The sequence below is a fragment of the Salvelinus sp. IW2-2015 genome, unplaced genomic scaffold (assembly GCF_002910315.2).
Source record: "Salvelinus sp. IW2-2015 unplaced genomic scaffold, ASM291031v2 Un_scaffold2225, whole genome shotgun sequence".
Taxonomy (NCBI): Eukaryota; Metazoa; Chordata; class Actinopteri; order Salmoniformes; family Salmonidae; genus Salvelinus; species Salvelinus sp. IW2-2015.
Genome location: NW_019943555.1, coordinates 109,997 through 133,819, shown reverse-complemented (window position 1 = coordinate 133,819; position 23,823 = coordinate 109,997). Strand labels below are relative to the sequence as shown.

The 23,823-nt window shown below is 43.9% G+C and overlaps 2 protein-coding genes across 2 annotated transcripts in view; both read right to left on the bottom strand.

Annotated features, from left to right (window-relative positions):
* Positions 1–7,418: 7,418 nt before the first annotated feature.
* LOC139025069 (sodium- and chloride-dependent taurine transporter-like) lies at positions 7,419–13,137 on the bottom strand. Its single transcript, XM_070440106.1, has 4 exons — positions 12,969–13,137; positions 10,670–10,782; positions 7,535–7,654; positions 7,419–7,459 (listed from the first exon to the last, which is right to left on the bottom strand). The coding sequence occupies exons 1-3, from the start codon at positions 13,012–13,014 to the stop codon at positions 7,568–7,570; spliced, it is 246 nt and encodes an 81-aa protein (XP_070296207.1). The 5' UTR covers positions 13,015–13,137; the 3' UTR covers positions 7,419–7,459; positions 7,535–7,567.
* Positions 13,138–17,498: 4,361 nt separating this feature from the next.
* LOC112073316 (sodium- and chloride-dependent taurine transporter) overlaps positions 17,499–23,823 on the bottom strand; it is a 30,444-nt gene continuing 24,119 nt past the window's right edge. Inside the window, exons 2-4 of the mRNA XM_024140637.2 lie at positions 22,788–23,017; positions 22,139–22,273; positions 17,499–17,737 (exon numbers count right to left, since the gene is read on the bottom strand). Coding sequence (XP_023996405.1) covers positions 17,499–17,737; positions 22,139–22,273; positions 22,788–23,016 — 603 coding nt within the window. The 5' untranslated portion in view covers position 23,017. The remainder of the gene's footprint in view (positions 17,738–22,138; positions 22,274–22,787; positions 23,018–23,823) is intronic.

Below are 23,823 nucleotides of genomic sequence, written 5' to 3'. Positions count from 1 at the left end.
TCCCACCCCTCCACCGCTCCTTCTACCCATCTCATCCAGTTCCCTTACTTTTCTCACTCCTCTCATCCCAGTCTCCCTCTCTTCTCCTACCTCCTCTCATACCCTCAGTCTTCGCCTTCTCCGTTCCTCTAACCTCCTCTCATCCAGGCTTCTCCTCTCTTCTCTCCCTCCTCTCACCAATCTTCTCCTCTCTTCTCTCCCCTCCTCTCATCCAGTCTCTCTCTCTTCTCTCCCTTCCTCTCATCCAGTCTTCTCCTCTCGTTCCGCTAACCTCCTATCATCCAGTCTTCTCCTCTCATTCCTCTACCCTCCTCTATCCATGCTCTTCTCCTCTCTTCTCCTCCCTCCTCTCTCATCCAATCTCTCCTCCTTCCCCTCCTCTCATCCAGTTCTTCTCTCTTCTCCCGTCCCTCTCATCCAGTCTTCTCTTCTCTTCCTCTACCTCCTCTCATCCAGTCTTCTCCTCCTTTCTCTCGCCTCCTCTCCATCCAGTCTTCTCCTCTCTTCTCTCCCGTCCTCCTCATCCAGTCTTTTCCTCTTTCTCTCCCGTCCTCTCATCCAGTCTTCTCCTCTGTTATCTCCCCTCCTTTCATCCAGTCTTCTTCCCTCTCTCTCTCTCTCATCCAGTCTTCTCTTCTGTTCTCATCCCCCTCCTCCTCATCCAGTCTTCTCCTCTGTTATCTCCCCTCCTTTCATCCTCTTCTCCTCTTCCTCTCTTCTCTCCTCTCATCCCAGTCTTCTCTCCTCTGTTGTCTCCCCTCCTTTCATCCAGTTTTCTCCTCTCCCTCTCATCCAGTCCTACTCCTCTTTCTCTCCCTCTCCTTTCATCCAGTCTTCTCCTCTCTCTCCCCTCCTCTCCATCCAGTCTTCTCCTCTCTCTCTCCCCTCCTCTCATCCAGTCTTCTCCTCTCTTCTCCCCTCCTCCTCATCCAGTCTTCTCCTCTCTTTTCTCCCTCCCTTCATCCAGTCTTCTCCTCTCTTCTCTCCCCTTCCTCTCATCCAGTCTTCTCCTATCTCTACCCTCCTCTCATCCAGTCTCTCCTCTCTTCTCTTCCTCTCTACTCAAGTCTTCTCTCTCTTCTTCCTCTCTCCTCTCATCAGTCTTTCTCCTCTGTTCTCTTCCCCTCCTCTCACATCCAGTCTTCTCTCCTCTTCTCCCTCTCCCTCTTCCTCTTCAGCAGCGCAGTTTCAAGGTTTATTGTCACGTGCACTAGTACAGTGAAGGCCTTTCTGCTCTTCCCCAACAAGGCAGCACTTAATATCAAGATCAAGAGTTCCAAAGTAAAACATCAACAACACACCGAGAAATAGAAATAAGTAAAGAACAGGATGAAACCAGTTAAAGTTAAGCTATATTACAGGTCGCATTATACAGGACAGTCTCCAGGTCAGCTAACGACTATATAACAAGGATCGTTCCATGACTTCAGATATCGCTACTAATGCTACATGGGATACCCAGATAAACCTACGAATACCTAGCATCCATCTAGTTACTAATAACGGTCAAGTTCCAAGACTATTCTCAACATTACTGATACACTTAATCATTACACAGGAAGTCACGATTACCGGGTCTTAAGTAGCCCATTACTAAATATCAGGGTCAGTTCCCAGGTCATAGAACACTATACGCGACAAGATTCCATTTGCACGTCTAATCCAGGGTCAGTATACTATATACAGGACTAAGTCTCCAGGTCGTTCATAACTATAATCCAAAGGCGCAGTTACCAGGTCATACCTAATAACACAACAGTTCTAGGTCAGTTCCACGGTCATATATATATACAGGGAACAGTTCCATGGGCAATAGCTATAACTACAGACACCCAGTTCCAGGCAGTTCCAGGTCAGTACTATAATTAGCTAGCACGTTTCAACAAGGTCAGTAGCTAATATACAGAGGATTTCCAGGTCAGTAGCTATATACCAGGACAGTTCCAGGGTCAGTAACTATATACAGGGTCAGTCCAGGGTCAGTAGCTATATACAGGTCAGTTCCAGGGATCAGTTCACAGGTACAGTATAACTATAATACAGGGTCAGACATAAAATCTACATATCAACAAACTATTCTCTAGCTAGTCCAAGTTCTAAACTATAAACAAGTGGACAGTATACCCAGGCTAGTCTCCCAACATAACTACATAACAGTCATTTCCAGGTCATTAGCATATATTATACAGACGACAGCTTTATCAGGGTCACAAGTGCAACTATTACAGGGACAGTTCCGTCAGAAGTTATATCAAGGGACATTCCAGCCAGTAACTAATATTCCAGTCAGTATCCCAAGCGTTCCATATACTTTAATATCAAGGACAATTCCAGAGGTCAGTAAACAAATAAAGGCTCTATCCAGTAATCCCCTTAAACCGATCATATTATCAAGGATCCTATTACCTAGTGGACAATCCCAGATACGCCTATATAATCTCCTATGAAACACTTACCAGAGTCGTACACGTAGAGCTATACTTACACAAGAAGAACAAGATCTCCTGAGGTGTTCCACTTCAAACAGTGTCAGTAGCCATGGCGGCAGGTAACCTCATTTTGCAGTTGACTTTAACCCGAAAGGTCAAGATGAACCCCGAGCTGACAAGGTAAAAATCTGTCGTTCTCCCTGAACAAGGCAGTATAATCTACCACTGTACCCTAGACCTCATTGAAAATTACAGTAAATTCTGTAAATCACTTTACCTGACTGCCTAGTTAAATTAACCTAAAACTATAATAGGTCAGTAGCTAATTATCCACAGCGGTCAGTTACAGGTCGCAGTATGATCTAAATACAGCAGGACAAATAAGCCTATACTATCAGGTCCTGTTTCACAAGGTCAGTAGCATTATCTACCAGCATCCTGATTAAAGCCTTAATTCTACACTCTATATAGTCCCCTAATTCACAGGCCCCATACTTAATCATAGGTACCCACCCTAAGTTTCCATGAGTCCCCAAGTATAGCTCATATACCAGGGATCCTTCCAGTGTCCAGTAAAGCTACTATAAACAGGTGTCATTCCCAGTCCATGTAAACTATATTACAGGGAATACAGTGCTCCCAGGTCAGATAGCTAATACAGAGCGGGTCATTTCACAGCGGTTCAGTAACAAATATACCAGTCAGTACAAATACAGGTTCCAGTCACTAGGTAAGTAGCTATCATACCTAATGGCTCATGTATCCATAGGTCAGTAGCTATATAAACGGGTCCAATTCCAGGTCCCACTAAAACATATCATGCAATCTAACGGGTATTCCAGTAACATGCCTAATAAAGGTCCATGATACGCTACATAAACAAGGTCCCATTCCACGTTAACATAACCTTATAAATTAATCTTAACAGCGATCAGTAGTTATCTAACTAGGACAGTATCCAGGTGTCCCAGTAGATAACTATATACTAGCTCCCAGATTCCACGTATCCTAGACAAGACTCCCATCTTAACTTATAAACCAGGTTCTCTTCAATCGCATCATAGAAATTATCAACGCCTGACYGGAGGAGAACATAGTTAAATAGGGAGCATTTTGGTCACACAAAAAATCTAACATTTAAAAAATCCTGAACCAACACTTGCACTTCACCCCCCCCTCACTTCTAGTTCTGACTTTATTGAGGGGGAAAGTGTACTTACTATGACTGAGATATGTGGTTGTCCTACCTAGCTATCTTAAGATCAATGCACTAACTGTCACTCTGGATAAGAGKGTCCGCTAAATGACCAAAATGTCAAATGTAAATWATGACACGACATAAATGTCAAATCAGACAGATTTCCCCACTTATAGTATGTCTCATTCATGTCTTTGTGCCAGGACACTGCCACACATTCTGGGTCTAACTCTAGGTCTATTTGGGCACTGTCAGTTGATATAATGCAACAATAAAGTGTAACAAAGGTAAAATATATTTGTTGCACTCGAGACAGAACTGTAAAACCTGATTGTAAAGTATTATAAAGGTAGCCTAGCGCTTAAGACAACGGGCCAGTAAATCGAAACGTTGCTGGTTCGAATCCTCGAACCGGCCTAGGTGAAGAAGAAAATAATCTGTCGATGTGCCCATGAGGAAGACACATAACCCGAATMGCTCCTGTATGTTGCTCTGGTTAAGAACATCTGTTACCTGACTAACATGTAAAATGATATATTTAACTGACATAGAGCTTGAGGACGTTGAATGTTCACAGTTTCTATACAGAGCATACGTACCATAAACCCAGGCTACAGCAATACATTCAAAGAATGCAACCCACAAAAGGCACACTCCGCTGGCTGCATAGTAGTCGAAGAGTTGAAACACATACATGCCACCCTGTGGGAGAGAGAAACAGGAAGGATTTAGTGCTTGGCTCATGTGTAAATGTAGCATGCATAGGTAGATGTACAGTCTAGAGACACAGTAGAAGTCAGTATACTGTAGCAGAGGGCTGGAGAGTGTGTTGGCCCCTAGGCTAGTGGTGGGAGAATACACAGGTTTGCATTCCAAGTGACACTCTTGTTTCCTACATCAATTGTTTCTAACCGGTGTGCCGTGAAACTTTTCCTAATCTTGATTATGTTTTTGATCACTCACTTATAAATGTGACCTGTGGAATGCACCTGTGGAATGCACGGAATAGCCCAACAGAACTTTGAGCCTTCCAGTGTTCTAACGGAATAGCCCAACGGAACCTTGAGCCTTCCAGTGTTCTAACGGATGGATGTCTAAAAGTAGACGAATAGCCCCAACGAACTTGAGCCTTCCAGTGTTCTAACGGAATAGCCCAACAGAACCTTGAGCCTTCCAGTGTTCTAACGGAAGTAGCCCAACGGAACCTTGAGCCTTCCAGTCTTCTAACGGAATAGCCCAACAGAACCTTGAGCTTCCAGTGTTCTAACGGAATAGCCCAACGGAACTTTGAGCCTTCCAGTGTTCTAACGGAATAACCCAACGGAACCTTGAGCCTTCCAGTGTTCCAACGGAATAGCCCAACGGAACCTTGAGCCTTCCAGTGTTCTAACGGAACCCAACGGAACCTTGAGCCTTCCAGTGTTCTAACGAAATAGCCCAACGGAACCTTGAGCCTTCAGTGTTCTAACGGAATAGCCCAACGGAACCTTGAGCCTCCAGTGTTCTAACGGAATAGCCCAACGGAACCTTGAGCCTTCCAGTGTTCTAACGGAATAGCCCAACGGAACTTTGAGCCTTCCAGTGTTCTAACGGAATACCCAACGGAACCTTGAGCCTTCCAGTGTTCTAACAGGAATAGCCCAACGGAACCTTGAGCCTTCCAGTGTTCTAACGGAATAGCCCAACGGAACCTTGAGCCTTCCAGTGTTCTAACGGAATAGCCCAACGGAACTTTGAGCCTTCCAGTATTCTAACGGAATAGCCCAACGGACCTTGAGCCTTCCAGTGTTCTAACGGAATAGCCCAACGGAACCTGAGCCTTCCAGTGTTCTAACGGAATAGCCCAACGAAACTTTGAGCCTTCCAGTATTCTAACGGAATAGCCCAATGGAACTTTGAGCCTTCCAGTGTTCTAACGGAATAACCCAACGGAACCTTGAGCCTTCCAGTGTTCTAACGGAATAGCCCAACGGAACCTTGAGCCTTCCAGTGTTCTAACGGAATAGCCCAACGGAACCTTGAGCCTTCCAGTGTTCTAACGGAATAGCCCAACGGAACCTTGAGCCTTCCAGTGTTCTAACGGAATAGCCCAACGTAACTTTGAGCCTTCCAGTATTCTAACGGAATAGCCCAATGGAACTTTGAGCCTTCCAGTGTTCTAACGGAATAACCCAACGGAACCTTGAGCCTTCAGTGTTCTAACGGAATAGCCCAACGTAACCTTGAGCCTTCCAGTGTTCTAACGGAATAGCCCAACAGAACCTTGAGCCTTCCAGTGTTCTAACGAAATAGCCCAAACGGAACCTTGAGCCTTCCAGTGTTCTAACGGTAACCTTGAGCCTTCCAGTGTTCTAACGGAATAGCCCAACGGAACCTTGAGCCTTCCAGTGTTCTAACGGAATAGCCCAATGGAACTTTGAGCCTTCCAGTGTTCTAACGGAATAGCCCAACGGAACCTTGAGCCTTCCAGTGTTCCAACGGAATAGCCAAACAGAACCTTGAGCCTTCCAGTGTTCTAACGGATAGCCCAACAGAACCTTGAGCCGTCCAGTGTTCCAACGGAATAGCCCAACAGAGCACTCAGTGAGAGGCAGCATGAGATTGTGATGTCATGGAAAAAAGTTGGATAAAGCAGTAAGTCCCTGACTCCCTGGCTGTCTAGGGGGCCTGCCTGAGGGGAATCACATGCTTGTTTCTACATTGTGAGGCTGAGAGGCAGGGAGGGTTTTCAGAAAGAGTGTAGATAAAAGACAGCGATTTAAGCGTGTGAGCCAGAAGCGTCTCTAAATAGACCATACCGTAGGCTACAGGGAAGCTCTGATAGTACAGCAGCATATTTAGTGGGGCTATTATGAGGGACTGGCTGGCATGAGAAGGGAGGAAAAGAGGAAGTGGAACTGTTGTTTTGGGACTCTTGTTGCTGGGGGAATTCTGAGGTTTATCCCCGTAATACTTTGTTCTATTCATTAGGGCAGTAGTGGTTCCCAAACTTGTACTCACTGGTTCTGACCTGAGTACCCCTGGGGACCCTTGTACCACTGTTTGGGAACCACTGCATCCGGGTGTAGCTATTTACTGTACTACACATGTGGTGCTGTATATTGTATTGAAAGTTATGCCCTAATATGTCTATAGCCTGCATTGTTATGGAAGCTGATAACGGAGACAGCAGTAATAGCAGAGGCCACAGTACCATATTAGGTCAAAGTATAATATTAGATATAAATAACTTTACTCAGATCCTTTAGTATTCATTAAGGGGGTAGCTAAAGTAGTTGACTAGACTGGACATTTGTAATATAATATATTGTGTAGGAAAGTACATTAACTAGACCTAACTTCAGTAACACCACTACAATAAAATGATATCAGTGTAAAACGTGAAAGTACACTACTAGAATATAGCACTTACCCTAGTAACCATGGTAAGTCCCAGAAGATAGTACTTACCCTAGTAACCATGGTAAGTCCCAGAAGATAGTACTTACCCTAGTAACCATGGTAAAGTCCCAGAAGATAGCTTACCCTAGTAACCATGGTAAGTCTCAGAAGATAGCTTACCCTAGTAACCATGATAAGTCCAGAAGATAGCTTACCCTAGTAACCATGGTAAGTCCCAGAAGATAGCTTACCCTAGTAACCATGATAAGTCCCAGAAGATAGCTTACCCTAGATAACCATGGTAAGTCCCAGAAGAATAGCTACCCTAGTAACCATGATAAGTCCCAGAAGATAGTACTTACCCTAGTAACCATGGTAAGTCCCAGAAGATAGCTTACCCTAGTAACCATGATAAGTCCCAGAAGATAGCTTACCCTAGTAACCATGGTAAGTCCCAGAAGATAGCTTACCCTAGTAACCATGGTTAAGTCCCAGAAGATAGCTTACCCTAGTAACCATGGGTAAGTCCCAGAAGCATAGCTTATGGAGCACACAATAGCTATAAAAATTCCCGACGGTAACCCTTCCTTAGGAAGGAGGGATACAGATCCACCAAGGAAGTGATCTGTCCTTCCACTTCCACAAACTGGGGACAGAAAGATAGAGACAAGAATCTCATTAATACTCAGTTAACATACATATACCGGTCAATGTCTGATAGGCTAACAATGTTGTGATCAGGTTGGGGGGGGGGGGGGGTCAAATACATTTTAATTAGGCTGTTTGAGAAAGTTTGAAACATACACATATGTTAGGATCTTAATTTGAGCCAATTTGCTACAACAGGAAAATAATCCTGCAGCAACAGGAATGTGAATTATTACGTGGATTATAACTAATGCACATTTTTGTAGGGGTGCTCATAGGTGAAGTTAGCCTTGTGGTGCTCATAGGTGAAGTTAGGCCTTGTGGTGTCATAGGTAAGTTAGCCTTGTGGTGTCATAGGTGAAGGTAGCCTTGTGGTGTTCATAGGTGAAGTTAGGCCTTGTGGTGTTCATAGGTGAAGTTAGGCCTTGTGGTGTTCATAGTGAAGTTAGCCGTGTTGTGCTCATAGGTGAAGTTAGGCCTTGGTTGGCTCATAGGTGAAGTTAGGCCTTGTGGTGCTCATAGGTGAAGTTAGGCCTTGTGGTGCTCATAGGTGAAGTTAGGCCTTGTAGTGCTCATAGGTGAAGTGTAGGCCTTGTGGTGCTCATAGGTGAAGTAGGCCTTGTGGTGCTCATAGTGAAGTTAGGCCTTGTGGTGCTCATAGGTGAAGTTAGGCCTTGTGGTGTTTTTCAGCTTCAGGCGAGCCCTAACATCTCACTTAAAACATTGCTTTTGTGTTTAATTGTGTATGTACCTGGGTAGTATAAATAATTGTATGTAATACATTTGCCTTCTTGTATCAAAAAAGTGGACCTGTGTGGCTCAGTTGGAAGAGCATTGAAACACCAAAGGCTGTGCGTTCATTTCCTGTTGTGGCCACCCCATATATAAAATGTATGCAAGAATGACTGTAATTGGTTTTGGATGAAAGCATATATATTACTAAGTATAATGACTTAGCAGGGGTTGCATTCACCAGCACAAGAGAAATCTGATATTGTTGAGGGTGACAAACTTAATTGTCAGTCACACAACTCTCAGCAGTTGCCAGTAAACAGTGTATTTTTTTTTGTACCTATCACTTCTTGTATCAAGTCACCCAGCTATTCTGAGAAAGCGGCTTCAAGGTCTAGATTCGATCAGTCAGGTTTAACCGGCGATAGCAGACACCCGCATCGCGGCTGTTTAGGCGGTGTCCAAGCGGGTGGTTAGGCGTGTCGGAGCGGGTGTTTAGGCAGTGTCGGACGGGTGTTTAGGCAATGTCCAAGCAGGGTTTAGGCGGGTCCAAGCGGGTGTTAGGCGGTGTCCAAGCGCGGTGTTGTAGGCGTGTCCAAGCATGTTTAGCGGTGTCCAAGCGGGTGTTTTGCGGTGTCAGCGGTGTTTAGGCGGTGTCGGGAGGGTGGTTTAGGCGGTGTCGGAGCGGGTGTTTAGGCAAGTGTCGGAGCGGGTGTTTAGGCGGTGTCCAAGCAGGTGTTTATGGCGTGGCCAAGCGGTGTTTAGGCGGGTCAAGCGGGTGTTTAGGCGGTGTCCAAGCGGGTGTTTTTGCGCGGTGTCGGAGCGGGTGTTTAGGCAATGTCCAAGCAGGTGTTTAGCGGTGTCCAAGCGGGTGTTTAGGCGGTGTCCAAGCTGTTTAGGCGGTGTCCAAGCGGGTGTTTTGCGGTGTCGAGCGGGTGTTTAGGCGGTGTCGGAGCGGGTGTTTAGGGTGTCCAAGCAGGTGTTTGGCTGTCGGAGCGTGTTTAGGCGGTGTCCAAGCGGGTGTTTAGGAGGTGTCGAGCGGGTGTTTAGGCGGTGTCCAAGCGGGTGTTTAGGCGTGTCGGAGCGGGTGTTTAGCGGTGCTGAGCGGTGTTAGGGTTAGCGGGTGTTGCGGTGTCCAAAGCGGGATGTTTTGGCGGTGTCCAAGCGGGTGTTTAGATGGTGTACAAGCGGGTGTTTTGGCGGTGTCCAAGCAGTGTTTTGGCGGTGTCGGAGCCTTCAAATCGTGTGAGCAGCTTGCTCTTGCGATCATTGCATCGAAGCCACACCCACCCCACTTGAGTTAGAAATTCAGAACGAGAAAGMGTAGGCTACTATAGAAATAAATACACTCAAATTGAAAAATGTATAAACAAAATAATGAGGATTTCTATCAGTCTAATCAAGGTAGATAACATCTCACATTCCAGTGTTCCAACTTGTAAACAAGGCTGGGATTTCTGTTCATGCGACGCCGTTGAGCCAATGGCAATGTCCGCTTTAGGTATAATGCTGGGAGCCACTTGTGAATTTGACAGCTCTAATGAAGTCCCGACTCCGACACAGTCAAAACAAGCGCCACGCGGGGGGCGTTGGCTACAGACGATCTGACTGATTAGAGACACTATGTTTTAGCTACAACTGCTGCAGCAATGTGAATTCTTGTTCGTTTTTCCTCTCCTGCTTTCATAGTGTCCTCAACTACCACCTACCAGGTGTACACTAGAGTCTCTAGACAAAGCTAGTTCTATAGTAGCACATTCTACTTGTGTGTTGTGTTGTACACTCGCAAAATACATTCAAACCTGTCAATGTTAGTCTATGGAATCCCAGACACCTATGTATAGGTATGTAAAAGTTTCTTGTGATAGATATGTACAGGGTTCTACGGTAGTCAGTACATGTGTATGCATGATAATATATGTAGCTCAGACCACCCATGATATAGCTTCACCATCTCAGCAATCATATGACTCATATCAATAAACGGACTGAAACGTACAACTTCCCTTTATGAGTCCATCAAATGTGTTAAGTTTCATCCTCTCAGTGTTTATATGACTGGTATAAATAAACTTGCATACTACTGTGTCATAGCGACCTGACCTGACCTGACCTGTCTTTCTCAGATTCTGATTCTGATTCTTGATTCATAATGAGTATAGTACTGACCTGACTGATTCAGWRTCWGATTCTGATTCTTGATTCATAATGAGTATAGTACTGARCTGACTGATTCAGACTCAGATTCTGATRCTTGATTCATAATGAGTATAGTACTGACCTGACTGTCGAGACCCAGTAGCAGAAGCATGATGAAGAAGAGGATAGCCCAGAAGGTTGGCAGCGGCATCATAGACACAGCTTTAGGATAGGCGATGAAGGCCAAGCCAGGACCTAGAGAGGAACAAGAAGAGAGAGGGGGATGGGGAAGTGGAGAAAACACAATTAGAAACCAGGGTTCTATCGTTTGCTTTGGTCTGATGCCGTCATGGTGCGTCCAAATATAGCACAGACCAAACTCGAATGTTAAGAAATAAAGAAATCCTCAAGGTGTAAAATCTGCCTCGTCTCGTCTCATCTTATCCTTACAATCACAAACTTAAGGCCATGTAAGTATAATGCATTGTCAACTGTCTCTTAACTTATGGTTCCTGGTAAGACTAGGTATTCATGTTATGAAAAGAACTATCAAAGAAGGTCAACGTAGTCTTACAATAGCAGTACGATGTTCATCCAATATCAGCAACTGTATCAATAACAATTACACTACACTAGTGGGATATATAGGCTAGTATATAACATGACTACTATAGTATATAGTAGAATATATAGGCTAGTATATAACATGACTAGTATATAGTAGAATATATAGGCTAGTACATAACATGACTAGTATAGTATATAGTAGAATATATAGTATATAATAACAACGACAGGATCAGAGGCAACATACGGCGCCTCTTCTCGATTGTAACTATAGCAACGTCTCGATAACGTGGCGTTATAACGTTGGGATAACCTGTTACGACAGAAGTTAAAAAAACAAAACAGGAAGAACAGCAAACACATAGTATAAAGTTGGTTTAACTGTTAAAATAGGCATCCAACCAAACACAACATGACTACCTGGCAGACTGGCGGGAGCTGGCGTTGTTACTTCAGTACTAATAGTTACTAAATAAAAGCGTCTCTCGTGCTTGAGGCTGGTCTAGCGGGTAACAGCGGGGCCTGCAGAACTGTATCACCCTCAGCGTTGGTACCAATCTGGATCTATTCTGCATCTCCCTCAAATAAAACCTCCTCAGGATCAAGTTGCAACAGTTTAAGACAAACCTGCCTCTTCTCCCAGTCAGTGCTTACAGCACAAGGTGTAAAGCTTCAATATGGTATCACAAAACCAAAACTCTCCTGTCGAAACACAGTTGGATTACTTCTATTAAACTACTCACAGTAGTATTACTCTCGTACAGTCAACTAATCAACTAGATTAGTTTCATCCATATCAAGAAAATATTTATTTTCCTACATACATTCACTGCATCTCTGTGTTCAGGCAGGAACGCCCTGTACAGTTTCCTGGACTGCGATAGAGTGTGTTCAAGGCCAAAGCAGACTGTCCAGACTGACTAAACACTGTCAGAGGGGGTCAACAATACTGGATTGCAGTGTATTAAAAACAAAGACCCATATGTCATATTATAATGTATTTCTTACCAGAGGAAAAATGAGGGGTGTTTTTTCTTAATTACAGAAGAAATAAACTAAAAACATCAACACTGATGCATGTCTCTTGTAAATCCACAGTAGAAGAAGAATGAAGTTTTCAAAGTAATTGATAAATCATGCTTATTATTATTGCCCCCAACACAATACGTTTACAATGAGAAAACAGAACGTACAGAATCCACAATGGGCATCAACCACTGAACTGAAAATAACATTGGAAAATATGGATCAGTATGCTAGACCTTAAATACAGAATGAAGTACCCATGAGTCAGACTTCTTTGTTTTTGTTTTGTTTTAACTTGGCACAAGATGTCCTTTGATTACTGACTCTCATACAGTAGATATCTGTTGGAACAGGCTGGAACAGGACACTTAAATCTCCTGGTAAACGTGAGAAGAAAAGGTCATGATGGATCTCTCAAGCATGGCATGACTCTTTGCTCCCTAGCGTTCTGGATAAGATCCAATTTAAAAGTAAAACTTTTTTTTTTTTTCACCAGCTTTTCAGTTGATTGCTTGAAGAATCCAACCAGATCCAACTCTGTGAAATCCACGTCATACAGAAGCACTGAAKATTTTTCTCACAGTAAGCTGTTTTTATACTGTAACTTGCTATTTTATTTCTGTCAACGAGTGTTCAATTGTCGAAATTTCCATATTTTGATGCCGTTTTTAACAAAAAATAAATCCACTTCTTTCATTACATTTAACTTTATCTAGTGTCTTTAAGATTTTGTATTATTTCTGTTGGATAGAACCAGCAACTGTTGTTGTTTATTTGTTTGTTTATTTGTTGTTTGTTTATTTTAAGTAGCAGCGCCCACCATCACTGCCACTTTAACCACCTCGTACCTGACTCTGCCACATCGGCAATGTCCACCCCTTGCTCTTGTGCCATGAAGCCCAGGACGGAAAATATTGCGAAGCCAGACACAAAACTGGTACCGCTGTTGAGGCCTCCCAGCAGCAAACAGTCCCTATATCACACATATGTCATGGAGGTTGTTAATGAACACAAAAGGAACCTAGATCCCCCACTTTTGTCTTGTTTTGTTACCCATTTTTCTTTTTTATACCACTGGATTTGGCCCCACAACCATCACCTCCCTCCCGCCCCCCTGGCGCTGACACTCACCTATAGCAGTTGTATTTGTACTTGTTGTAGCTCCCCAGTGACGTCATAGCTCCCAGACAGATGGCATAGGAGAAGAAGATCTGAGTGCCAGCATCAATCCAAACCTGGAGGTAGAAGGGGAGAAGTAGACACGAAGGCTGAGGCGCAAGATTTGGGATACATCGGGTAGTATTTTGACTATTTTGGCTATTATTATGGTAGTATTTTGGGTAGTATTTTGACAGATTTTCTCTACACATGTTTGCTTATCCCAGGAGAATCACGTTTGCCAATGGACTAACAATGAAAATTTGCTTTACTGCCAACTACACCACATTTACATTATCTTGGGGCTTAAGTCAAGGTTGATCTTTATCTCCTTTTCTATTCATTATGGCGATTTTTTTAAGATAACATCAAATATTAAACTCAAAGTATTTGAAAATTCTAGATTTATGCCAGGATTTAGTGTGGTTTGTTTGAATCCCGGCCACAGCTGCTAAATGAATAGATAGATGAATAAAGTCCCCAGACAATGTGGGGCAGGGCAGGGCATTGCAGGGCAGGGCAGGGCAGGGCCAGGCAAGGCTAGGTGGTTCTACCTCGGGGTCTTTGAGACGTTGCAGGTCTGGGTACAGGTAGAACTTGATTCCTTCAGATGCTCCTGGCAAAGTGACGCCGCGAATCAACAGAATGATTAGCATGACGAAGGGGAAGGTAGCGGTGACGTAAACAACCTGTAGGAAAACAGAGGACAAAACGTGAGACAATGTATCAGTAGATTTACACATTATTAGTGTAGATCTCACAAACAATATCATTATTTTGTTAAAAACACTTCAAATCGTATGTGTTATGACATTGAGACAGTCTAAAGTTAACTGTTAGAATCAGGCTGTCACAAGACCATCTTTTATCACGATCCAACCCTTTCTGTTATACTCTCGCCTCTTGTTTTGTGAAGGCTGACTCTACGCTTCCCTTTTCAGGAATCAAAGACCGCAGATACCGGATAACTTACAGCTTAGAGGGACAAGGAAACATAAATCAGCCTAAACCAATGAATAAATGAGATTGGGGCAATAAGACAAGGTGTCTGGGATCGATCCAGCTTCCTAGCAGTCCCCGCGGGTGTTGCTGTGACTGGTCTGGCTCTTGTCTACACTCGTTATACTGAGATGTAAATGCACTGTGGGAAACTGCTCTTGGTTTATAGTGACAGCCTGTACTATAGTAGCAGACTGTACAATTTGGTGTATCTCCTTAAGACGTATGATAAACTAGGCAGCATCAGAGCCCAGAGATAGAGAGACAAACAGGAGGAATAACAGAGTAACTATCACCGCCAAACCCTAACGCTTAAATTTAGCGTAATCCTAAACTTAAACCAAGAAAGTTGTTGCATATCAACCAAATTGATAGTTTGAGCATCTATAGACCATATATAGGGGAGTATAGATGGCCTCTGTTGCATCACTTCTGCTTTGTTTGCTCTTTTGTGGTCTAGGCCGGTAACTTAAGTGACAACTGCTGATAAAGGGCTTTATAAAACCCGGAAATGGACAGAAATGGAATCCCAGCTCACCTTTCCGGTGGATTTGACTCCCTTCCAGATGCAGAAAAAGCAGATGACCCAGACCCCCAGCAGACAGAGGGCCAGGTCCCACTTGACCTCGCCAATCTCATCAATGCCACTGGAGATGCTGAGGACATTACGTCTGTTGGAGAGAAGAGAGGACACACACAGTCAGATTTGTTTGATGTTAGATTAGTAGGACGCCCAGAGTTTTTAGGTCAGCTATAACTACGTCCCATAGATTTTCGTGGCCAGTTATAACTAGGGCCCAGAATGTTACCAAGTCAGCTATAACAAGAGACAATAATTTTACCAAGTAAGCTATGACAAGGGCCCAGAATTTTAACAGGTCAGCTATGACAAGGGGTCAGAATTTTAACAAGTCAGCTATAACAAGGGGCCAGAATTTGACCAAGTCAGCTATAACGAGGGCCAGAACCTGCTTTTTATAAAGCATGTACTACACAGCAGTCCTCAYATAAAGGTCACTTCCCTAGAATCCTTCACAAAAGGTACAACGTGTGTGGATGTTTCAGAGAAGCCCAATGAAAACACCAGACATGACAGAGTAGACGGCTGGCTGGCGTCTATCTAAATATCAGTTTACAGCTTGTCCTTCAGGTCCAGCCAGACAGTCTCTTCTCTACTCTTCTCAGTTAAGAGTGGTTTACCTGTTCCTGGCCCTGTGTTTGTGTTTGCCTAAGCATTCGTTCACTAACCACACTGCCAGCGCTACCAGATAAACATGACTGTTGGGAGAGGAAAGGAGAAGCAAGGGAGAGGAAAGGAGAAGAAGGGGAGAGGAAAAGAGAAGAAGGGGAGAGGAAAGGAGAAGAAGGGGAGAGGAAAGAAGAAACAGCGGAAAGGGGAGAGGTGGGGAAGGTGGGGAAGAGACAGCAGAGAGAGGTGGGGAAGGGGGAAGCCAGAGGAGAGGTGGGAAGGGAGGGGGAAGCAGGGGAGAGGTGGGGAAGGGAGGGGGACAGGGGGAGAGGTGGGGAAAGGGGAATATAGTGAGAGTGGGGCAGGGGGAACAGGGGAAGAGGTGGGAAAGGGATATCAGGGAGAGGTGGGAAGGGGATAGTAGGGGAGAGGTGGGGAAGGGGGAAGCAGGGGAGGTGGGGAGTAAGGGATTAGGTGAGAGGTGGGGAAGGGGGAAGCGGGGAGAGGTGGGAAAGGGGATAAGGGAGAGGTGGGAAGGGGGAAGCAGGGGAGAGGTGGAAAAGGGATAAGGGGAGAGTGGGGAAGGGGGAAGCAGGAGAGGGGGAAAGGGGATATAGGGAGAGGTGGGAAGGGGGAAGCAGGGGAGAGGTGGGAAAGGGGATATAGGGGAGAGGTGGGGAAGGGGAAAGCAGGGGAGAGGTGGGAAAGGGGATATAGGGGAGAGGTGGGAAGGGGGAAAGAGCGAGGGGGACGGGGGAGCAGGGGAGAGGTGGGAATGGGAAGCAGGTGAGTTAGGTGGGGAGCAGGTGAGGGTGGGAAGCAGAGGAGTGGGTGGGGATAAGGGAAGCAGGGGAGAGGTAGGTGAAGGGGCAGCGGAGGGAGAGGTGGGAAATGGGAAGCAGGGTGAGAGGTGGGAAGGGGAAGCAAGAGGAGTGGTGGGGAAGGAGGAAGCAGGTAGCGGTGGGGAAGGGGGAAGGGCAAAGAAAAGAGGGAGGGCTAAAGGACGTGATAACAACAAGAATGGAGCCCTAAACTTGAACTCTTTGCCAGGTCGCAATTGTAAATGAGAACGTGTTCTCAATTTGCCTACCTGGTTAAATAAAGGTGAAATAAATAAATWAAATAAAAAGGCTACCTATTTTACAGTGAGGCCCTTTGCTACACTATTTGTACCTGTATTTAAACAGGTAGTGCCTTGGCGGTCACATAGGAGACCTTTATTTAACCAGGTAGTTCCTTTGAGGTCTCAAGAGAGACCTTTATTTAACCAGGTAGTGCCTTTGAGGTCTCAAGGGAGACCCATGAAAGGAACTAAATGAAATGAACTAAAAGGAAAGGAACTAAAGGAACTAAAAGGAAAGGAACTGAAGGAAAGGAACTAAAAGGAAAGGAACTAAAAGGAAAGGAACTAAAGGAACTAAAAGGAAAGGAACTAAAAGGAAAGGAACTAAAGGAACTAAAAGGAAAGGAACTAAAGGAACTAAAAGGAAATGAACTAAAGGAAAGGAACTAAAAGTAAAGGAACTAAAGGAAAGGAACTAAAAGTAAAGGAACTAAAGGAAAGGAACTAAAAGGAAAGGAACTAAAAGGAAAGGAACTAAAAGGAAAGGAACTAAAATAACTAAAAGGAAAGGAACTAAAGGAAATTAACTAAAGGAAAGGAACTAAAAGGAAAGGAACTAAAAGGAAAGGACCTAAAGGAAATGAATTAAAGGAAAGGAACTAAAAGTAAAGGACCTAAAGGAAATGAATTAAAGGAAAGGAACTAAAAGTAAAGGAACTAAAGGAAATGAACTAAAGGAAAGGAACTAAAAGTAAAGGAACTAAAGGAACTAAAAGGAAAGGAACTAAAGGAACTAAAAGGAAAGGAACTAAAGGAACTAAAAGGAAAGGAACTAAAGGAAAGGAACTAAAGGAATGATTCAAGTAGCTAAATCAAGTATATTCTAGCACTGTACTCACTCCCAGAACTCAGTGAAACTATCCTGTATAGAAAAAAATACATTTAAATACATTTAAAAAGTTACTGTACTCACTCCCAGAACTCGGTGACGGGCGAGGTGAAGTTGGTGATGTTAGCGGCCAGCATCAGGGTCTTGTTCTTACGTACGGTGTCCTCCACACAGCGGTCTGTGTTCCAGGAGTTCTTACACTTGGCCCAGGGCAGCTCCGGCTGGAAGCACTGGAACAGGTAGTACAAACCCCAGGCCAGGATCACTATGTAGTAAATGTTCAGGAGGGACACGATCACAATAGAAGCGTAGCCGATACCTGCGGGGGGGGGAAAGGGAAATGGAAAGGTCAGGGCTCATGAATATTAATCTTGCCAGACATCAGAAAACATGACATATTCAGAGGCTTGCGTCTGGATGAGTGAGACTATAGTACACTGTACAGAAACACTTAGGAAGGGAGATTTGGTATTAAGAAACCCAATGTAGATACATGTTGCAGTGAACTCATGTGTGTTTTGAATGCTGTTGTAAATCATTTAGAATTAGGATGTGAAAATCTCCTCTTCTCCCTCCCCTCCACTCCTCATCCTCTCCTCTCTTCTTCCTCCTCTCCTCTCATCACTCTCCTCRCTCCTTTCCTCCCTTCCTCTCACAGATCACATGTTAACATCCCTGTTGAAAACAAACAGCAGTGATAACGTCCTCCCACAGTCACTCAACGTCACTACCCTGAATGAAAATCTACCTCCCTTCCTCCATCCTCTCCCCTCCCTCCACTCATCCCACTGTCACCCTCTTGTCACTTCCCCTTAATGAAAATGAAACTGGGGCGCCCCCACCAATCCGTTCAGGCAGGCAGACACCAGGGCTGAAAASTAACAGCTTGTTTTGCTGACGCCTGAATGTATTATACAAATAGAGAGGGTTAGAGTGAGGCTTGGCCTGGTTTGGCTGGAGGTGAGTGCCTGTCTGTGTCCCAAACAGCACCCTATTCCCTATACAGTGCAATACTTTTGGCCCATACTGCACTATGTAGGGGACAATTGGATGCCATTTGAGATTTAGCCTATGTCTACAGGTAGAGCTTGTCAGCCTGCTGCCATCTAGACTGATACATACACAGCGTACTAGCATTGTCTTTCCTGTTGCTAAGATGTCTGCCTACCTGTCTGCCTGTCTGCCTGTCTGTCTGTTTGCCTGTCTGTCTGCCTGTCCATCTGTTTGCCTGTCTATCTGTCTGTCTGCCTGTCTATCTGTCTGTCTGCCTGTCTATCTGTTTGCCTGTCTATCTGTCTGTCTCCTTCTTGGGTCAGACCTCATTGCTAGGCATCTCTCTGATGTTTTCCTGCGCTGCTGCCATAGCAACCTATAATTCAGCACATTCTGTTCACAGCATGGCTGAGTCTCAAGGGCTGTGGGTTGTTGTGTGTGTGTGTGTGTGTGTGTGTGTGTGTGTGTGTGTGTGTGTGTGTGTGTGGTGTGTGTGTGTGTGTGTGTGTGTGTGTGTGTGTGTGTGTGTGTGTGTGTGTGTGGTGTGTGTGTGTGTGTGTGTGTGTGTGTGTGTGTGTGAGGGGGGGGCTACTTTAAACTATCTCAGATATAAAATATGTTTTGATTTGTTTAACACTTTTTTCCTCCCTACATGATTCCATATGTGTTTTTCATAGTTTTGATGTCTTCACTATTATTCTACAATATAGAAAATAGTACAAAATAAAGAGAAATCCTTGAAGAGTAGGTGTGTCCAAACTTTTGACTAGTACTGTACATTTAAAAACATGAACATGTAGTGTGTGTGTGTGTTGCGTATCTATCAGTTACACAAACATGTAAGTACACGCAACAAGTAGGTCACATGGGGCAGAAACGTTGTACCGTGAGGTGTTGCTTTATCTGTTTTTTCAAACCAAGCTTTCTGTTCACTTGCCCTACATAAGATGGACGTGTGATCCATGCACTCATGGCTCGGTATAATACTGTACATTTCCTTGAATTTGTTATGGATTTGGGGACTTGTGATTTGTGAGTATTGAATGTGATTATTTCTGCAGTGGTAAAATAACAAAATATCAGAAACAGACAAAAAACAAAAAAAAATCTGAGTGGTATGAGCAAATACACAGGACAAGAGGAGTGCTGCCAAGAGCCTTCTATTAACTTTCAGTTTCCTCAACCGTCAGTACTGAGTGTGTAATACAGTTGAAGTCGGAAGTTTACATACACCTTAGCCAAATACGTTTAAACTCAGTTTTTCACAATTCCTGACATTTAATACTCATAAAAATTCCCTGGTTTAGAAATGTGTGATATGTCAGAATAATAGTAGAGAGAATGATTTATTTCAGCTTTTATTTCTTCCATCACATTCCCAGTGGGTCAGATGTTTACATACACTCAATTAGTATTTGGTAGTGTTGCCTTAAATTGTTTAACTTGGGTCAAACGTTTCGGGTAGCTTTCCACAAGCTTCCCACAATAAGTTGGGTGAATTTTGGCCCATTCCTCCTGACAGAGCTGGTGTACTGAGTCAGGGTTGTAGGCCTCTTTGCTCGCACACGCTTTTTCAGTTCTGCCCACATATTTTCTATAGGATTGAGGTCAGAGCTTGTGATGGCCACTCTAATACCTTGACTTTGTTGTCCTTAAGCCATTTTGCCACAACTTTGGAAGTATGCTTGGGTCATTGTCCATTGGAAGACCCATTTGCGACCAAGCTTTAACTTCCTGACTGATGGCTTGAGATGTTGCTTCAATATATCCACATAATTTTCCGTCCTCATGATGGCATCTTTTTGTGAAGTGCACCAGTCCCTCCTGCAGCAAAGCACCCCCACAACATGATGCTGCCACCCTTCACGTTTGGGATGGTGTTCTTCGGCTTGCAACCCTCCCCCTTTTCCTCCAAACATAACAATGGTCACTATGGCCAAACAGTTCTATTTTTGTTTCATCAGGCCAGAGGACATTTCTCCAAAAAGTACAATCTTGTCCCCATGTGCAGTTGCAAACCGTAGTCTGGCTTTTATGGCGGTTTTGGAGCAGTGGCTTCTTCCTTGCTGAGCGGCCTTTCAGGTTATGTCGATATAGGACTCATTTTACTGTGGATATAGATACTTTTGTACCTGTTTCCTCCAGCATCTTCACAAGGTCATTTGCTGTTGTTCTGGGATTGATTTGCACTTTTCGCACCAAAGTACGTTCATCTCTAGGGAGAGAAACTTGTCTCCTTCCTGAGCGGTATGATGGCTGCGTGGTCCCATGGTGTTATACTTGCGTACTATTTTTGTACAGATGGATGTGGTACCTTCAGGCGTTGGAAATTGCTCCCAAAGATGAACCAGACTTGTGGAGGGCTACAGTTTTTCTGAGGTCTTGGCTTATTTCTTTTGATTTTCCCATGATGTCAAGCAACGAGCATGAGTTTGAAGGTAGGCCTTGGAATACATCCACAGGTACACTCCAATTGACTCAAATTATGTCAATTAGCCTACAGAAGCTTCTAAAGCCATGACATAATTTCTGGAATTTTCCAAGCTGTTTAAAGGCACAGTCAACTTAGTATATGTAAACCTCTGACCCACTGGAATTGTGATACAGTGAATTATAAGTGAAATAATCTGTAAACAATTGTGGGAAATTACATCGTGTCGTGCACAAGTAGATGTGCCTAACCGACTTGCCAAAACTATAGTTTGTTAACAAGAAATTTGTGGAGTGGTTGAAAAACGAGTTTAATGACTCCAACCTAAGTGTATGTAAACTTCCGACTTCACATGTATCTAAAGCAGCCAGGGCATATCAGTTGTCAGTTAGTTGGCAGTTAGGAGATGAGGGAGTCTAAGGGGAACAGGATGCATCTGCAGTACAGGGCACCTAGCAACCAGGCAATATCAAAATAAGGCTAGCTGGTTGGACTATCCTGGAGTAAGTGTGGGGGCGAGGCAGAGCCAGTAATACAATGTGTGGTATCTTTCCTGGCCTGGGCTGGTATGAATATGATTGACCTGTCCATCAATTATTTACCATCCTTATTAGGCTACGCCATTTGTACATCACACATTTGATTGCTGCTAAAGGGCATTGACCTGATTTGACCGAGAAATGCTCTGCTCTTCTACAGTAGCTACGATTGCCAGGTCGTCATTGCAAATAAGATTAAGTTTTTTTAATTGACTTACCTGTATGAATAAGTGTGTATTTGATTTTATATTTATTTAACCACAAAATACCCGTGAGGGTAGAAACCTATTTTATGAGGCAACCTGAAATAATACCTAAAAATAAAATAAAAATGTACTCACCAGTAAAGATGTACTCACCAGTAAAATTACTCACCAGTAAGATGTACTAAGATGTACTCACCAGTAAAGATGTACTCACCAGTAAAGATGTACTCACCAGTGAAGATGTACCACCAGTAAAATGACTCACCAGTAAAGATGTACTCACCAGTGAAGATGTACTCATCAGTAAAGATGTACTCACCAGTGAAGATGTACTCACCAGTGAAGATGTTACTCACAGAAAGATGTACTCACCAGTGAAGATGTACTCATCAGTAAAGATGTACTCATCAGTAAAGATGTACTCACCAGTGAAGATGTACTCATCAGTAAAAGATGTACCCCACCAGTAAAATGTACCCACCAGTAAAGATGTACCACCAGTAAGAGGTACCCGCCAGTAAAGATGTACCCACCAGTAAAGATGTACTCACCAGTAAAGATGGGGCAAAGTTTTTCCCAGCAGGTGATTCCACCCTCGGAGGTGTATTGTCCCAGGGCCACCTCCAGGAAGAACACAGGGAGACCGCCGCCAAAGAGGAAGATAGTGTACGGGATGAGAAATGCACCTGGAGGAGGAGAAGATGATAAAACGATAACCACGGTAACCACAAATGTGTCAGATTCAAAAGGAAAAAAAGTGGGACAAAACCAATGGAGTACGTGTGAATCGAGGGAGTAACTTTCTCAATCGGAGTATCACGGTAAACAATTTGACGTCAGTAACGCTAGAAGGGAGTGAGATGGAGGACATTCGTTAGCCAAGTAAGTAAACCTTCGAATGGTTGGTCAATTGGAATGGCTTTGAACTGCAAAGCCTTAAGGTTCTAGACCTAGACAGCAGCTGTAATGGAACCATGGTTACATGCAGAGAGACTGCTACCTGATGACCTGTATCAACACCATCTGCTGACTGTAATCCCCTCGTGGAACGCAACACTCTGCTTCTTCTGCTTACATGGATATGTCACAGTGAAATAGGGTCATTGACCCCAAACCTCTTAGAATACAGAGTTGGACTGGCTTCCTTCCCTTCCACCCTTCATGTCCTAGTCAGTAGTTGTATAGGAGACAGAAACTCACCTCCGCCATTCTTATAGCAGAGGTACGGGAAACGCCAGACGTTCCCCAAACCCACGAAGCCGCCAGCGACGGACAGGATAAAGTCAAGTTTGGAGTTCCACTTCTCCCTCTGGACGGGTTTCCCCTCTGCCTCGTCCTCGGGCCGGGTGCCAGGGCTCTTCCCCGGGGAAGGCTTCAGCGTGTCCTTATGGAAGTCCTTCAGACACTGGAGCTTCTCTTTCTGTGCCATGCTGCAGGGGGGAGATGGAGAGGATTAGATAGAGTTCATCTGAGGCCGTTGATATCGTAAAGACCGTAACACAGCTCTATTTAACCTGTCAAAAGCCATAGCTATAATTCACATACACATGCCATACTGTCATGTCAACACAAATTCCCGGAGGGCTTGGATATCCTCTTCTCCTTATCTAACCCTGGTATGTAGCAACTTATCTTACAGTATGTGCATCAATCAATCATTCCACATGTCTATAATACTGTAGTAATATTTTAGATTTTAGTCATTCATAACTAGACGGGAATTGCTTGGTGTAATGATCTTGAAGTATGTAGGATATCATATAGACCTACATCAGGGCCGCCACCCAACAAGGTATAATATACACAGTCATAGATTTGTATATTCAGTTCCTATTCACCCGTGGGCTGCCACTCAAAAATAAATAGACATTTTAAAAAAGGTATGTGAATACAAAGTATTGATCATTTTGATGAGTTTAACAAATAATACATTTGTTATGTAAAGGAAAACGTGAGCCTCCACCCCAAACCCCACAGCAACATGTCTCCACCCCAACCCACCAGCACATGTTTGTTTTTTTTTGTTTTTTTTTTTTTTTTGTTTTTTTGTTTTTTTTTTTTGTTGTGTTTTTTTGTTTTTTTTTTTTTTTTGTTTTTTTTTTCTCCAACCCAGCCCACAGTCCAAACATGTTCCACACGCACCACTGCCAACATGTTTTTTTTTATTATTTTTTTTTTTCTTTTTCATCACCCAAGCCACCAGCCAACTGTCTCACCACAACTCAGCCAACATGTC